We start from the raw sequence: 18,149 nt of genomic DNA, 5'->3' as shown, positions 1-18,149 counted from the left end.
AAAGTTGGTTGAAAAAGTTAGTGGAATGTAGTACCCATTTTATATATTGGTTTTATAATAAAATGTGAGTGAATTGAGTTAGTGGAATGTGTGTCTTACTTACTATTTATGGTAAAAATGAAGTGTGACTCTTAATTGGGGACGGACCGAAATAGAAAAGTGTGACTCTTAATCGGGGACGGAGGGAGTATCATTTACGATTTTTATTTTTTTTTTCATTTAACTCATTAAAAATAAATGCAATTTTATATTTCTCGAGAGAAATGTCTAAATTTACCGAATTCAGTACACGGAGTCGTCTGCATTAGCAAACCCTAATTTATAGAGCGAGTTTTAGTTTTAGTTATAGTGTTGATTTTGAGAAGCAACAGAAACAGAAACAATGCACTCTTTTGCGCAGAGAGCCAATGTTTTGCTAACGTTCGCTATCACCCTCCTCGCGCTAATGTGCGCCATAGCCTCCGTCTCCGACAACTTCAATTCTCTGTCTCCGAACGCCCAAGTCCAAGTGCGCTCGCTGTATATTTACCGAGCACTCCTATATTCACTATTGCGTCTGCTAAGCTAATTTAACTGTTTTGATATTTGATTTTTCTGGATTTTTAGGTCGTGAATATCAATTGGTTTCAGAAGAAATCTGCTGGCGATGATGAGGTAATTCCATTTTCTCTCCTTCTGTTTGATGTGCTGTGCTAATTTTGCCTGCTATTTCTGCAACTTTGATGGATTTTTGAATTTCTTTATGTAAATTGCAATAGAATGCATCGTTTGTTATTTATGTGATTATGAACTGAACTGAACTTCTCAGAGTATTAGAATGAATTAAAATTATCTATCTCGCTGCTTCTCAGAAAACAGCCTTGAAGCCAGCCTTCCTTTCTTTGAGCTTCAACCAAAGGGAATTGAATTTTATTTTTTTTATCTTTTGTTGTCTCTCTTAGATTTCCTCTTTAATTTTTTTTTTTCCATTTTCAATTCTTTTCCTATCTACTGTAGGGGATTTGTTGCCTGTGTTCTCAATTGGCATAGCAAACACATGACCAATTTCAAAGTTTGTGCCCTTATTATTGATGCACTAAATATCACAATTAATTTCAACTTACAGTCTTACACACAAAGTTGTGGGCATCTGATTTTTCGATTTTGTGAAGCAACAAAGCGAAAGTGATTCTGGATGGAAGTTCATACATAATTGTCCAATGAGTTTTTAAATTATGCAGGTTAGCCTGTCACTGAATATATCAGCAAATTTAGAGTCATTGTTCACGTGGAACACAAAGCAGGTATGTTAGCATGATCACACAGTTGTCTCTACATTACTGTAGTGTCTTCTGTGTATGCTATGATCTTGGTGTTTTTTAGTGTCCAGAAGAGGTCTTTTTGAACTCTTTTATCGTTGAACTTGTTTGCTTTTCGTCATATTGTCCTCTGATGTTGTGTTGGTATTCATATTTTTTGTCTCATTGTCTCGTAATTCAGATTGCAAGCATAATAATATATGTGGTCAACTCAGTTTTCAGTGGCACAAAAATGGAACATCATGAGAACAGTTGTGTTATGATTATCCAAAGATGTTTACTATGAAAATGCAACTAATCTAGAATCTATCTGAATGATCATGCCACTGTATGTAATTTTGAATTGAACTGGTGTTGAAAAGGTGTTTACTTTGCACCTCCTATTTATTGTCAGGGTTTAAGAATCAAAAGGAGTAGCAAAATAAGTTTCCACTACTTAATCTTCAAATATTTTGCAGGTGTTTGTATTTCTTGCTGCGGAGTATGGAACCCCCAAAAATGCACTTAACCAGGTTTGTGGATCCATAAATCCAGCTATACACATATTTTCATTATTTGCCCATGGTATTGGTAGATCATGTGTGCCTTTCACCTGAGTATTTTTACACAATTATATTTATGGCGTTCAGTAGAATTCTCTAGTATCCAGCTGTCATCCAATTCTTGTTAAAGTGGATGTGCTTATGTCACTGTTAATTTGATGTATTGTTTCTTTTTCCTAATGTTAGTCTATGGTTTAATTTTCCAAAAGTAGCTTCTCCATACAAAACTTTTGCAGCTTATCCTTTTTCCCAACCAAAAACCAAATGTGGTTGGTTGTATATGTGATGTGCTACACATAGTGATTATGATGAACACGTGCTTCTTTCTATCGATGCATGAACTCCTCAAGACCTCGGCCATATTTAGTTCCTTTTTTTTATTGAAGTTCTGATATACTCACAAAATAACTGAAGTTGAATCTGAGCACGGTTCCTTTTTCTTTTGCTTATAGAAGTTAACATATGCCCTTTCTACATTAGAGATTGATCCAAATACATGGGAAGTAGTTCTCCATCTAGGTCATGGGAGTCATTTAAACTCTTTACCATTTCAATAACACATATTGCCGTTCTTTAATGAATTGCATCCAGATCAATCTACTATCTAAATTTCTCATTGACCATAATCTGTACGAGCTAGATTTTATGACCAGTATTGAGTTCCATATGAAATCTTGAAGTTAGTATACTTGGTTATGTTATTCTTTATTGACAATCAAGTGTTTCATATGTTCCTTATTTAAAATCTTTCTTGATGTGCTTTGCTAATGAATTTGAATGTACTATGACAGATCTCCCTATGGGATGGTATAATACCTTCCAGAGAGAATGCAAAGTTTTGGATCCATACATCTAACAAATATCGGTTCGTTGATCAAGTGAGTGATGATTTATATGGTGGTTTTTCTTGTTTGGTACTACTCTATCCGTAATATTTAGAAATTTCACTTGTTCGCAGGGGAGCAATCTGCGGGGCAAAGAGTTTAACTTAACATTGCATTGGCATGTGATGCCGAAGACGGGCAAAATGTTTGCTGACAAAATAGTGATGAGCGGTTATCGGTTGCCACAAGCATATAGGTAGGCAAGTAATGGCGCATCTGCAGCTTGGCTTACTAGCTCGATAGATGATTGCGTCTATTTTAGATTTGGAAGAAAAACCAAAGAGATATGCTGTTGTTTTACCAAAAAAAATATATAAAAATATTATGTATGCTACATAATTAGACACTTATTCTTAGTTTGCAAGGTTATAGTTCAACATTATGTAATGTATCTTTGCACTTGCTAGTTTGACTGCATCTCACAAGCACTATACGTGATCTTTGAAAACGAATCGCATACCAAGAAAAATAAGAGAATTTGGGGATGCAACTGTACTAATTGCCGTTTTCAGTACATTAGAATATGAAATCCCCACAACTAAAAGAAATGCAGACACAGTCACATAAGATTCAAGCAAGGATTGTCCAACACTACTAAGCTGTAGTAAGATATGGGTTAGGGTAGGGGCATAAAACATTGATCCAAGACTGCGAAATGATGGCTTCCTAAAATGGCAATCCACAAGTCATATATACGGAAGCTAGTGATGAGGAGAGAAGACACAAGTCAATCTAGGTAGTGTATCTCAGTGCTTTCAGTGCTATCCCCTCAAGAATCCCGTCTGTGGCAAAAGTCCCGTGGAATTGCTGAGGGTCAACTGGGCCAGGCAGCTTGAAAGAGATGCAGAAGGGGCCAGGCGGGCAAAGATTCTGACTTCGCATCTCAAATACTTGAGACCATTTCTCCACTGTTCTTTCACCGGTCACTGTCACTCCTTTTATGATCACCGTGCCATCACTCTCAACTTCACAGCTAAAGTCCTCTGCAATGTATCGTGTTAGGTTTCATGTTACTAAAGCTAAACATGACAGGAGTGTGGAGAAACAAATCCTGTCACTAAAATTGAACATGACGATTAGCAAAGGGAAAGAAGCAAGGTTAAAACAAGCTTTTTCCACATTAAAATGACCTATTAGAAATGGTCACTCATCCCACCAAGTCGATGTGGGACAAGATTTAAAAGATTTAACATGACCAAACAGACAATTTAAAGCCTTATAAGGGGGGAGGGTTATCCACACTTATATAGATTAGATAGGATTATCACTAAGTCGAGGTGGGACAAGATTTAAGAGATTTAACATGTCCAAACAGAAAACTTACATGTATAGATAGAATAGGCTTTTCTTAAATAATTTACCTGATCGCTACATATATTTAACTATGAATGCTCAAATTATGCCAGGAATGTAATGTCATGGATCCTTAGAACTGGAACTTACTTGCATCCCTTTTTACTCCGGGAAGAGAAACACGAAACAGATAGGAGTCCTCTGCTTCCCCAATGTCGATAAGTCCTAGAACTGGTCCGAGATGGCCTCTTGCAGCACTTCCAGTAACAGCAAAACCACCGTTAGTTGAAGAAACAAGGTTGCTCCATTCTTCCTTAGTAGGGCATGAAGGAAGGAATAACATTCCCTGATCGATTTCTTCCCCAGAACTAGCCTTGACTTGCGATAGCACTGTGAAACCGCATGCCACGAGGTAAGTATTAAACATCATAAGAAGAATAGCTAAAATGCATTGTAGAAACAGATGGTTCATTACCATCAGGACTTGTCTCAGTGCCCGGAATGCAATCCAGATGTTTACCATTGTCGCTTGGCATTGTACCATCTATCTCTGATGTCTCTTGCACTTTGTTATTACATAAAGCCCTGTCATCCACTGTTTCGTGTGGAACTAGACTCTCCAAATCCAGATGGAAATCTTCTAACCCAGTGAGCCTCTTAAATCTTTCGAGATCACATGGCTCTAGGTAATTCATTTTGGGGTTGCTTACGAAGACAATGTTATCAATGGTGCCATGTTGATCTCTACTGTGAGATCGGTGGTGCAGCATGGGAGGAAAGAGATCGTCAAACTGAGGGTATGTCTCAGAACCTTCCACTACAGCCGGAACACTACCATGAATATACTGAAGCAGCATAGACTGCTTAACAACAACGGATGGGTCAGCTTTTCTCAGCACATAGTAATACACATTCTCCATTACTCTAGTGTTTATCTGTGAGCCTGCTAAGTCATTTGCAAGGTATTGTTCGAGGCCTTCAGCATGCCTTTGCAAAGCAGACTTTTGGGGATTTCCTCCCTTGAGATCCGGGGCAAAATAGGCTCCCATGACCAGGTATAGAAGAAAATGCTGATCATCTGTCAGCAAAATATAAGGCATACTTTCTATTTCTCAACCTGCAGAAATTGGATATCTCGGTTTCACTAATTAGATGCAATAATAAACCAAAAAGAACTATATACGCCATAATCTGTGTATTTAAGGAAATTTATCCTAAATGGAACTTGTAGAGATGCCCAAAAAATTGTGAAAATTGTGCTAACCTCAGTAGTCTACCATTTGAGTTTGAAATAGTGACTCAGTAGAGATAAGACTCAACAAGTAATATATTTAGCATTGACAAACAAGATCCATTATCATAGTACCATATAACGCAACAGTGTTGATGAAACAAAATGGATCATTTTCTACATGATATTACGAAGTTAGGTATAAGTGCAAACACACTGAATTAGTCTCTTGGAATATTTCTACCTTGCAAGTAACCAGAATTTATTATCAGTACAATTTATAGAGATGAGTTGAGGGAACTAGAGCTCAGGAGGAGGAATTTGCTTTTCTTCCACCTTCCAATTCCTAATCTACACCTAACACAATACTACATGATTTCATCTCACTTTTCAAAATTAAAAATAGATGAATCTGGGGGGCAATTCATGAAACTCGAAGATAAAAGTAAATTACAAAAACATTAGCAGCAATCGCAACTCATGAAATTCGCAGACTAATCTTCATTTACCTTATGATTATTTTAGATATAAATTAGGCAATATTGTTACGTAATTAGATTTTAGGTAGGTTGGAATGAAAAGCACAAAACTAAGAGAATTGTTAATCGAGTAAGTGTGAAGATGAAGAAGGAAGAGAATCGTTACCAGTCAGGTGAGATTGATTCCGCCCAAATTAAGCTGGAAATTGATGTCCTCGTAGAGAGAGAAAGGGGGAAAGAGTGAGTGAGTGAGTTAGTGAGTGTTGAAATGAAGAAGAAAAGAGAAGTAGAGCAGAGCATCAATTTAGTCATGCAGTGCCACGGCTGCAACTTTACTGCCCCGTCACCGAATCTCTCGTGAAAAATGTTGTGTCAACTGCCACGTGTCGAATAATTAATTCAATATTATTGGACATAAAATGTGTTATGTAAAATAGTGAAAATTGTTGATCTTTTAAATTGCTATATTATTCTTATAAATTAAAATAAGTACTGTAATTTTTTATAGGTAAAGTAAGAGTAAAAACACATTTTTACTGTCCATTGAAGCCCATCAATCAGAGCAATTTCTCGTTTTATAGTACTCTACTTTTATGAGAAGAGGGATTTGGAGTTCAAATTTAATTGTTCCTCTCATCTAAGTCAAACAAAAACACGTTTTTACTAACACTTGTTTTCATAATAAAGATATAATTATAATATTGGAATTAAATTTTATTCAAAATAGGTACATTGATACATGAAGGTTAAGTAGAATCTGTACAGTGCCCAAAAAAGTAAACAACAACTGTTTATATAATTATATGAATTCACATCTGCTAAAAACCAACAGTGACATTCATTGGATTTCTTAATCTAGCCATTGAGCTATGTTTAGAGCCAATCTACATGCTTGCTTGAGACCTTGGGATTCTTCTTAGGACTTTGATATCGATTATTCTCGTATCGGGCTTTAACAATGAGAGAGTAAAGGAACTCAGCCTCCGCTGATGTATCATATGGCATGTTGAGGATGCTGCAAGAATTCGCATTAAAGAATGACTAATTTTCACAAAGAAGAATAATTCAGGTTAACCCATATAGGCAATATATACCTGTCAAGAAGCTCCTCTAGAATAATTCTCTGTGATGGAGTGACATAATGCATACAACTCCTTGGACACTGACCGACTGCACGTTGAACTTGATAGTCTCCAGCATGCCCTGACAAACAAACTCTATCAGCAAAAATCCACTGAATCTTATAGTCCTACCTCATATATAGATCACACTCAAATTGAGAATAATACGATAGTTCCATTCTGTAGTTGCTTTTCCTTTCCTACTCTTATCACATTCTCTCGTCCGTGAATAAAGTTCGACCAAAAGTGTTATACTGGTCCAAAAGTAAAGGTGGCAAACCAACCTTGAGATGTTGCACGTGCAGTCCCTGTTTCTGAAGAAATTCTAAAAGCATGTGGGGCTGTACTTACACATGAATATGGACAACCTGCATATTTTGAAATGAGAGTGAATTTAAGGAACCAATTCTTCATGCTATTGCTAAATCATCATATGGATTGTTTCGCTAACAAGGACTCTTTGTTACAAGGATTCACTATATAAGTGACATTTTTCCAAAAATCATATGCATTTCAGTCCTTTACACAGGTGGAGTTTTAGACATTTTACATCCCATATCCTCAATACTACTAGTATAATTTTGGATCAATAAGAAACAATCAAAGAGTTTGTACTTTTCCCCATGCAAAGAACCTCATTGATAAAGACATCATACGCCTCACACTCTGGTTGGTCAAACGGATCCATACATTCCCTGCAGATGTGAAGTGTTGGGTGGATCAACCGAGCATAAGAGATTATGGCATATATCATAAGATTCATAACCAACAACCTTATGTGATAAATGACCATGCAACATTCTTATCGAACTACGGATACACGATGTGTCACCATAACATACACTAGAGAGTATGGTAAACTGAAGTCTCTTGTTCCTATAATTGTGTAGAACAAAGTCACACCATCACCTAATGATCTAATCTAATGCAAAAGAAGGAGAAGCATTAGAGTGTGCCCTTTACCTTTCAATAATTTCTGATTTGCTGTAGTTGGATAAAATCTGTTTGATATAGCAAATTATGTTGGTTAGGAGAGAGTGCCACATATGCAGCAGAAGGCCTAAAAATGAACAGTAGGAACTGAAAAATGCAGGCTCCATTTTGCTGATTGAAGAAAGCATAAGTGTAGCTGTGTAGGTGTATATTAGTGTACAGAACAGCTCAAGCTCAAACATAAATTGAAATCCTCACATCGATTATTTTACAAGAGCCATTTCAAGCCAATAAATGCCCTAAAAATGCATCGTCAATTTTATTCTCAAATCAATCAGATACTACGAAATCATCTGCATAAACTCAAATGATGAAAATACGAAACAAAATACTAATCAATGACCTCGTATGCTTGAATCACAAGGCGAATCATCGTATCCGATGCTTGAGCATCTCCCATCACATCCGGATGAAACTGCTTCACCTGCAATTTTCACATTACCGAGTGAGAAAGAAAATCGAGAAAAGGCACAAAATTGTCGAACCTCAATTACAAAAGCAAATCACGGAAATGGAGAAAAAGAGGAGATGATTACTTTGACTCGAAAAGCAGCTTTGATTTGTGCGGAGGAGCACTGAGGGGTGAGTCCGAGCACGCCATAGGCCCGAGAAAGGGTGAGCGGCTCATCATCATTCGCATCGCCAATTTTGCCGCCATTATAACTGCAGCGCAGTGTAGATGAAGAAGAAGGAGAGAGTTTGAGGCGAAAGAGGGGAGAGTTAGTGTAGTTGAAAGCAGAGAAGGAAGAGAGGTGTGAGAGAGAAACTGGATTCCGATTGCAGACGGAAATTGCGTCCATAATTGGTACAACCAACCACAAATTTCAGTTGCAACGAACGAATGGTCATTAGTCATCACTATTTTTCTACTTTTCTTTTTATTTATATACTTTTTTTAACTCAAGTGTTTTTCTTCGCAAATCAATATCACACAAAGAATGAAATAAATATATAAATAAATTGCGTAGATAGCAAATTAAAAAATGAGTAGTGATTTAGAGACATAATGTCTCCATGATATAATACCCCTATGTCACTTTGACATAGTTATATTTTATATCATGACTAATTTACCCTAATGCTATATTAAGTAAATTTAAACCATTAGATTATGATTGTTTCACATGATATAAAATTCTTAACACATATCAATACACTTCTTTGGATATATACATACGACAAGATTGGAATATTAAAAAAAATATTTACTTATCTAATATTAATAATTTTAACTTGTGTATAAAATAAATGCGTTATCAATTTTTGAACGCAAAACGTTTTCTTTCAATAAAAAGTTTTCTGTCAAAAAATTTAATATTAAATTTAAATTTTATTTATCAATACCAAATTTATAAGGTAATTTTCAATAAACAAATATGAAATAGTTTTAATACTCCATAGAGTTTCTTTTTATAATTTTCTTATTAATCATAATCTATAATATATTATTACAATTTTTCTTCATATTAAATTCAAATAAACTTAATAATTCTATCTTTTTGGCATTTTCAAACTTTTTATATTCCTTTTAATTCAACGATGATAAAACTTGTAAATTTTTTACAATTCTTTATACTATTTTAGTTATTATTATGAGAAATTAAAATTATGAATGTGCAAAAACACATTATGCATTGGAGGAGTTATAGTCTGATTTATATAGGGTTTTGTGATTTATTCTAGAATGATTGTAGTTTTTCTTTTAAATTTGAGTTTGAGATATTGGAGTTAGATTTAAGAATGTAAAAAAGCACGGTATACATTGGAAATTGATTATAACTTTTAAATTAAAAATTGTTAAAAATTTTAAAAGTGAAATTAATCTTACGATATTCTTAAAATAAAACAGTAAACTCAATTAGTATTTATATGTCATATATCAAATTTAGTATACTCAATGAAATAGTGAATCAAGCCTTAAAATTCTACTAATATTTTAGAAAAAAGGAGAAAATATTAATTATATGACTTTAAAATGCTAAATAGATTAGTTAAGAATATGTAACTTTTTGTCGGAGTTTTGATGCAACGTTACAATACCAAAGGATTTAGTTATATTGCAATTTTAAAAAGTAATGAATTAAAATCAAAATCATAAACTTAATTAGTATGAACAAGCAAATTTTTAATCTTGCAAAGTTTATCTAATATCATAAAAAGAAAAACAGAAAATATTAAATAATATTTAAAATATTAAATAATTGAGTTAAAAACACATGATAAATTTTAAATAACTGATTTAAAATATTTAAATAACTGTTATTGGAGTACTCTTTATTGAGATTCAACATAACATACCAAAAATTAATGAAAAAATTAATGAGATAAAGAAAGAATAAATTGTGAATAAATTTTTAAAAGAATACGTTAATTTAGTTGATGGATATGGTGAACATAGTTTTAAATTTAATACTACTATTTTATAAAATTACATAAACATTCAAAAATTTAGTAAATTTTAAATTATCAGTTTATTAGTTTTTCATTATTAATTAACGAAAAAAAGAATGGTCAAAGTGATAAATTTTTCCTTATCCTTCTTTTCTTTCATTTTTCATATTTTCAAGCGTCCAAGTGAATTTTTTAAAAAAGAGTTAAGACTCAAGAGTGGTAAAATTGAAAGTAGGTCCCAACTACTTCCATTTATATCTTGTGTAATTAAGCATTGAGATCTTAATTAATACTCATATATATAGATAATCATAAATGCAAGGGCAATGGAGTATATAGACACACAATAATTTTAATTAAAAATAAAATATAATGCATAATTACTACTTTAACCTCATTATGTGTTAGATATTATGTCTCCAAAACATTTTTCTAAAAAAATTAATGTGTAAATGTGAAAGTGTCAGAGAAATTTATTGCATATTTTACAATTTAAATCTTACTCCGTACAATAGAAAGTATTATTCCGTCCTCACAAAACAAGACATACTTTTTGGCTTGAGTATAAGCAAATAAAGTTTCGATAGTTAAATAGAACGAATAAAGTAAAATAGATAAAATAAATAAAGCTGAAAAAAGTAAGAGGAAAAAGAGATTGACTACAAAAAATGACTCACTTAGCTTGGTGATTTAGAACTCTTGCTAGAAAAGAAATGACTCAAATAAAGAAATGACTAATTTAGCTTGGGAATATATACCACCACTATCGGGTTAATCTTATGGGGTAGTGATAAAATGCAAACTTATATACTGTACAAACTCAAAACTCCTAAACACAGCTTCAACACAATTTCAATACAATATCAACACATCGTAAAATTTCAAAATTTTAATGTCAACAGAGTATCAACACAACGTAAAATTTCAAAATTTTAATGTCAACAGAGTATCAACACACAACGTAAAATTTCAAAATTTTAATGTCAATAGAGTATCAACACAATATCAGCACAACATCAATCATTGACTACCGTTGAATTCTGTTGACATTTTCCTGTTGATGTTTTTTTGTGATCTGTTGACATTTTTCAATTATCCAGATCATAGTTTTTGAGTTTATACAATATTTAGAATTTTCATTTGATCCCATGCTTAACCTATGTGTCTCTATCTTCACCTCCGTCCCCTTCAAACCATACTTCTTCTACTACACAAAATAACCGATTTTTCAACAAAATTCTCCATTTTCCTATACAATCAACCATCATTCTTCCGCTTTTAATAAAAATTCACTATTTAACTCTAGAAAACTAGTTCTCCTTCAGATCCGATCCAAAGGCGAAGCTGAAAGCTAAAGAGGCTGCGCTGCAGAAATGTTAGTTCGCTAGGTTTGTTTATAGTATAGGTCAGTGCATGAATATTCTTAGGGGGTATTCGGTTGGCAAGACTAAATCTCATGATTAAATATGTATCATGTTTGGTTCATAAGATTCACCCCCTCAACTTAATCCTAGATGGATAGTCTCATGATAATTAGTCATAGCCCTTCCCCCAACTAAAATAATCCCACAACTTAATCCTAGATGGATAGTCTCATGATTATTAGTTATGACAACCGAATGCCATCTTATTGTTGTTGTACAATGCATGTAATTGTGCCACATAGTCGTTATTAGATCATTTTCCAAAACCTCTTTACCTCCCTGATTTATCATAAAAACCAAAAAACATTTCACTTTTCCACTTAATTATATTTTGCCTTTTCATTTACATAGTAAGTAAATGCATAAACGAAATACATTTAAATATGAAATTGCCTATTGTTAATGTATAAATTCATAGACAAAAATAGTTTTAAATAAATTAGTAGTATAATTTTTCATTTAAAATAGCATTCTTTTAAATATCTCTACAAATCCTCTTTTATACATGTATATTGTATAAAACTTCTCTTATAATGCTTATAGCATTATAAGAGGATCCTTGCACCATATACTTTATGTACCAAAACATACATTTAAAATAAGATATACACATAGTAATATTTAACAAATGAAGCTTTAAGGTTGTTATTTATTGTTTTATTTAATGAGGTACTATTTTTTAATAAAATATTTTTTTATATTTCTTTTACTTTATTAATTTTTATATTTAAATCTTTATTGTTCAAAAGTTCTAATTTTTAGAGGAGATAATAGAGTAAATTAAAATAGTAATAGCACTAATCATTCCTCCATTTTTCATTAAATAAAACCTTTTTAATAAATCAGTTCTTTCTCTATCCCTCATGAATGTAATCATTCGGAATTCATATCTGCGACGAATTACCCTTCAATTCTTCTGTAGATTCTCTCTCTAGATTTTCAGATATACATCTGTATGTGATTACGAATTCACACACTGGCATGTGTGGTTCCATTGAAGGTATGTGAAATGTAACAACATTAGCCTAGGCTTACAAATCGCCCAATCATCATTTTGATTGTTCGTAATTTCTTTTTTAGGGTTGTGAATCGAAGTCTGTCTCTCCAACATTACTGATCTGTTTATTGCATGAAACTAGTAATTTTTGTGTAATTTATTTGCAATTGTTCAACTGAATTTGCTGATGACCTAACGTAATTGCATCCCTAATTTTCTCTTTCCCCAGGGATTGTGGAACTCTAGGATGCTGAGCTCTTGAGATTTAGCAAACAAGTGTAGATATATATATTGATATACGTATAGTCTGGAGCATTTTTGGTGTGGTTGAGGGGATTGATACAATGCGATTGTTTCCGATTTCTACGAGCTCAGATAGTTCACCCAGGGAGCAGAAAATCTCGGATAAAAGTCATGCGCCACTTTACCTAAATGTATATGATCTCACTCCTATAAACAACTACCTTTATTGGGTTGGATGCGGGGTTTTTCATTCCGGCATAGAAGGTATAATCAACCAAGCCTCATTTTTTTCTAATATGCTTAATGACAGAGCACCTCATCATGTCTTTGTGTTTGCATTGGTCTACATACTTTGTAACGCCGGTACCAATTGGTTAATCTGCTATCAATAGGAAACAATGTTAACTTAGCCAAAAACAGTAGCAGCATAGTTTTCCCATGGATTGGGACATTTATCCAAAGATTTATTCATCTCCTGTGCAAGCTAAGTGGTAATGATATGATACCTTGCGTTTTCCTGTTTTAGTTGGACAATGACAATAGAAAATGAATATTCACTGCTAGACTAGGTCAAATGCTTGTATTTTACTATTTTTATGTCATTTTTGCTGATGTTAATTGATATCGTTCGCTCTATTTTTTACAACACCTTAAATATATGATAGGCTTATAGATGAAGTTTGTATTATCTAATGATTTGACCCGACAGCTAACTGAGAGTTTTCTCATGTTTTGTCTTTCTAATTGCATGTTAGGTGGTTCTGATTTCTTAAGGAATTTACTTATACTCATTCTACATAGGCCACAGTAGGCTTGATTTCTTTGCAATAGAATTCCAGATTAAATGAGCATTGTTTGATTTGATCAAAGCAGTTTCGCTTGCTGTAAGTACGCGTCAACTTAATGTTTCTATCTGGTGGTTCTGCATCTGATAGAATATGGTTCAAGCTTTTTCTGCATGTAATTTGTTATCATTATTCATGAAGAGAACTGGTGAGCCTGCATTGTGCAATAGGATTCTTCCACAACCTTGGAAATTCCACCAAATTGTATGCCAAAGCATCCTAATTACTCCCTCTCTCACCCAATATGTGTCCCACTTTGGTATGTGGGACTTGGTCCTACTTTAGTATATTAGTTTTATAATAAAATGTGAGTGAAATTGAGTTAGTGGAATGTGGGTCCATTACCAAAAGGAGTAAAAGTGATATGGGACAATTAATAAGGGACGGACCAAAATGGAAAATTGGGCCCCACATAATGGGGGACGGAGGGAGTAGTTGATAATGTCACTTCAACTCCTAGACTTACTATAATCTCCTATCTTATTTCCAGTGGCTAGCGACCATGAATAGATTTAAATTCTAAGCGGCGTTTCCTGTCTCCTGGACCTTTGCGTTGATAAATAACAACGAAAGTTCTCTGGTAGTCTGGTATTAGTGTGGTTTAATAGAGAGGGCATGAGCCATGGCATGTGGGCAGTTTAAATATAATTTCAGAAAGCAGAGTTTATCTGTAAACTTTCCACATGTGCACTGCATGGTAGTTACAAAGATGAGATATTAGGCTATAGGAGTGAACAAAGACATGGTAAATTTTTGTGCTTTACCTATGCAGTATGCACTACATAATTTCAGCTTCTTGTTCTGTATATTGAAAGAAAGCTCTGTGTCCTTCTTAGAACCTTAAGATTGATAAATAACATTCATCCACTTTCTGGCTATCTATTGTTTCCAGTTATGAATAACTTGTAGACATTAAGATAAGACACCCATTTTACTTGCATTTCTTCCAACTTTCTCCTTATTATTAGAATGACATGAAATTGAAACAAAGGCAGTATGATATTTAATCATCCACGATTCTTGTTTGTACCCTCAAAAACATGTAAGCCATGAATTATTTCCCTTAGTGTGATTTAAGATAGTTGCTTCATCATCTGGGTTGGATAATTAGATCACTTGTGTCATTTAGAGTGAATTAGATACAAGTAGGTCAATGTATTATCAATATTGGAACACTTTCCGATTTTATCTCCAACTAACTTATTATAAAACCTTTTAAAATTCAAATTCATGCCTGATCAGGTATTATGTAACTTTCGATGAAAGGAAAGGATTTTGTACTTTGAATGAACAACATGTTTTGAGATAAAGACTTCAAATCCATTAATCTTCATCCTCATGAATTCCTTTATTTTTATCAGAGAACATGGCCAAGTCAATATTTGCTTCCCTCTTAATATCTTAGTTATTTTTTGACTTGGTTTATGAAAGCATAAAATGGAATGTGGATTGTATCCTCAAAGGTCTATTGACATGCGCATTTATCCGTTGTTCAAGGGTTACATGGCCAAAAATATTTCTAATTATCTTAGCCTACTACAAATGTAGTCAATAGCAAGTAAGGGTTGATCCGCACGAGGAGCAAAGTATAATCTCTTTCTCTGGTAACCAGATCATATAAAGGAATGAAGAACTACATGGGAAAGCAATAATGGTGGTTCCATTAGACGCTCAAACTATTCACTAATCTTCTAAGTGATCCTTACCTCTACAGTCTACTCTTAACAGTGTTAATAAAATAAGAATAAAATCTGTCAATTAGCTAATTAAATTGCAACATCAATAATTTAACCAATCGACCAATCGAATCGATCTTGTTTCCTTTTTTTTCCGTATGTAGCCAAAGAGTACATAATAACCAGGAGTCATATATGACATAGGCAAAAGAATAGAATAGGGCCGATAGAGATTATCTTGAATGAATTTAGCACTCATGCCAATGATAATATTGTCCGCCTTTTTTTTATCTTGAACTGGATATGACATGTCATTTGTATGACTTCTTGAACTGTTAGTTTTGTCATTTTTATGTGATATTCTCTTAGATAATTTCTCTTCCGAATTTCTCTTCCGAATGTAATTAATCACCCAGTTATATTTTTTTTCTCAATTTTATAAAATAGCGCATGGCCTGGAATATGGATTTGGAGCTCATGAGTACCCAACAAGTGGAGTGTTTGAGGTTGAACCCAGAGGTTGCCCTGGTTTTCTCTTTAGACGTGCAATCCATTTGGGAAGCACTGACATGTCTCGTTCAGAATTTAGGTCATTTATGGAACATCTCTCCAATGACTATCATGGTGATACATACAATCTAATTTCTAAGAATTGCAATCATTTCACTGATGAAGTTTGTCAGCGACTCACTGGAAAATCTATACCTGGGTGGGTTAATCGATTGGCGCGGATGGGTAAGAGTTAAATAGGATTGCATGTAATAAGCTTTTGATCTTAGGCAACCCAATTAAGTTTCTTTTAAAACAAACACCTTTATATTTTACTTTCAAATGCTGTATACACCCCTTCTGCATCCCCCTCTCACATCATATTGTCTAATTTCAGGCTCTTTCTGCAACTGTCTGCTGCCTGAAAGTATCCAGGCTACTCAAGTGGCAAATCTTCCTGATGTTGAAATGTGTTCAGGCAAGTTTTATAAGATTGCACTAGATGATATATATAAGCTTTATCACGCAGTTCATCATTTATTGGTAATGAGATTGAAATGTCTGAAAATCCTGGGCTACTCCCATGCTGCGGGAATGAAAATAAATACAGCATTATCTAATTAGGAGAAATAGACAAATCCTGCATCTTCAGCTTGTTATTAATCATGTACAACTAACATCGGACTATATCTGATTTCTTGTTCAAGCATTCATTAGAGAAATTTTACTTTTCATATCTTTGATAGCTTTTAAATCCTTTCTCGAATTAGTGATGAACAACCTAGCTAAAAGGTAGTCGTTTTTAGTCATGTACATATTACAAATGGTAATTGGTAGCAATTTATGTTTGGCTTATTAGATCCTTTAACAGCTGCTGTCCGATGCCCTTTTGTGTATTCGAATATTGTGATTCAATACAGGTTCTAGAGGATAAGTCTTGCCTCTTTTTCCACATCTATAATGACAGGGTCAAAGTAAAGTTTATTGATATTTGTGTTTGTTGGTTAGGTAAATCTCATTTTTCTTGAAGTTTTAATTACTATAGAGGAAAGAGTCAAAGCCCTTAACACGGTTTCGAACAGTTGATATGCTTACAAGCTGATTATTATCAAAGTTACTAATAGAGTAGATTGACATGTTATCTAGGTGTCAAATAGACTTGTCATTGCTGCGGCTCTTTTAATATATGTGACTTGATTAGATCAACTGCGTCTCTTTTGTTGATCAGGCTGAATTTCCCTAATAACTATTTGCATACGTTGTATTTTGTAAACAGAAGATGGTGGCGACAATGGTGCAGCATATGCAACAGGAGAAAGCGAAGAGGAGGAAATAGACCACCATCTTATTACCACAGCAAGCAGTGAGATAGCATTTTTGAAAGACAAACCAGTGAGGCTAGCAAAAGATATTCTTTGATTCTGATTTGATTTCTCTGGCCCTGCATTTTCTTAGTTGTCTTGTTTGTAAAATTAGTGTGTAAATCTCCATTGTATTTTGTTATACATGATAATGTCAAAACAACTTTTTTGTTGTGTGTGCCTGTTATTTGCGCGATAGCCAGAAAGAAGCTTGGCTATCTGTCGTTGAGAATGTATAGGTTATGGCCACTTTGGACTGGAGATTCCGTCTTCTTGCCTATGATTTTGATGTGGTCTATTACTTTGTATTTCTACTAGAAAGAGAGGAAATGCAACTATTTCTCTGAATGACAAAGGGCCCTTCTATTTTACGCATATTGATTGATCACTCAAACATGTTTCTGTTATTCTTCTCGGTAAATGCCTCTGCTATTCAGGCTGATTCATTTGCTGAATGATTATGTGAAACATATTTTTTTTTTGAGAGGAAGATCACGTTGAAAATATTGCATAATGATGTATTTGTTCCATTGTAGTTGAGTCATGCTCCTTTTTGGGTCGTTATATGCTGATTCATTTATCTTAATCTCTTATTTTATTTTTTCCTACTATTATATACCTTTTGGGTTTGTATCATATATTTCCTCTTCAAGGTCATTTCCAACTTGGATGTTCAGATAATAGACAAGAATAGAGTTACTTTTGTTAACCAATTCCACTATTATGCTAAGGTAAATCGTTTGTAATTACTCCCTCCGTCTCAGAAAGATTGTCTCATTCCTTTTTCACACTCGTTTTGCAAAAATAATAATAAATAGTTAAAATAGAGAGAAAGTAAAGTAAAAGAGAGAATAATGTAGAGAATAGTCTTACCTACATTAT

At 33.7% G+C, this 18,149-nt stretch overlaps 4 protein-coding genes across 4 annotated transcripts; 2 read left to right on the top strand and 2 right to left on the bottom strand.

Annotated features, from left to right (window-relative positions):
- The first annotated feature begins 279 nt into the window (after positions 1-279).
- On the top strand, positions 280-3,111 carry LOC125200805 (signal peptidase complex subunit 3B-like). The gene is made up of 6 exons (XM_048098577.2): positions 280-508; positions 607-654; positions 1,221-1,283; positions 1,757-1,810; positions 2,632-2,718; positions 2,799-3,111. The coding sequence occupies exons 1-6, from the start codon at positions 383-385 to the stop codon at positions 2,922-2,924; spliced, it is 504 nt and encodes a 167-aa protein (XP_047954534.1). The 5' UTR covers positions 280-382; the 3' UTR covers positions 2,925-3,111.
- Positions 3,112-3,193: 82 nt separating this feature from the next.
- On the bottom strand, positions 3,194-6,026 carry LOC125200804 (increased DNA methylation 2). Its single transcript, XM_048098575.2, has 4 exons — positions 5,894-6,026; positions 4,493-5,134; positions 4,168-4,407; positions 3,194-3,707 (listed from the first exon to the last, which is right to left on the bottom strand). Exons 2-4 carry the CDS (start codon positions 5,115-5,117, stop codon positions 3,457-3,459), a joined length of 1,116 nt encoding a protein of 371 aa, XP_047954532.2. The 5' UTR covers positions 5,118-5,134; positions 5,894-6,026; the 3' UTR covers positions 3,194-3,456.
- A 391-nt stretch (positions 6,027-6,417) lies between these two features.
- On the bottom strand, positions 6,418-8,703 carry LOC125213683 (Chaperone DnaJ-domain superfamily protein). The gene is made up of 7 exons (XM_048114356.2): positions 8,378-8,703; positions 8,185-8,265; positions 7,812-7,849; positions 7,464-7,543; positions 7,133-7,216; positions 6,822-6,930; positions 6,418-6,742 (listed from the first exon to the last, which is right to left on the bottom strand). Exons 1-7 carry the CDS (start codon positions 8,639-8,641, stop codon positions 6,601-6,603), a joined length of 798 nt encoding a protein of 265 aa, XP_047970313.1. The 5' UTR covers positions 8,642-8,703; the 3' UTR covers positions 6,418-6,600.
- Positions 8,704-12,499: 3,796 nt separating this feature from the next.
- Positions 12,500-17,642, top strand: LOC125201870 (deSI-like protein At4g17486). Its single transcript, XM_048100161.2, has 5 exons — positions 12,500-12,656; positions 12,883-13,160; positions 15,865-16,152; positions 16,304-16,384; positions 17,183-17,642. The coding sequence occupies exons 2-5, from the start codon at positions 12,998-13,000 to the stop codon at positions 17,323-17,325; spliced, it is 675 nt and encodes a 224-aa protein (XP_047956118.1). The 5' UTR covers positions 12,500-12,656; positions 12,883-12,997; the 3' UTR covers positions 17,326-17,642.
- The last annotated feature ends 507 nt before the right edge of the window (positions 17,643-18,149 follow it).

The sequence above is a fragment of the Salvia hispanica genome, chromosome 2 (assembly GCF_029641045.1).
Source record: "Salvia hispanica isolate PSC_SH4W2 chromosome 2, Shi_PSC_v1, whole genome shotgun sequence".
Classification (NCBI taxonomy): Eukaryota; Viridiplantae; Streptophyta; class Magnoliopsida; order Lamiales; family Lamiaceae; genus Salvia; species Salvia hispanica.
This window is presented reverse-complemented; position numbering and strand designations above follow the sequence as displayed.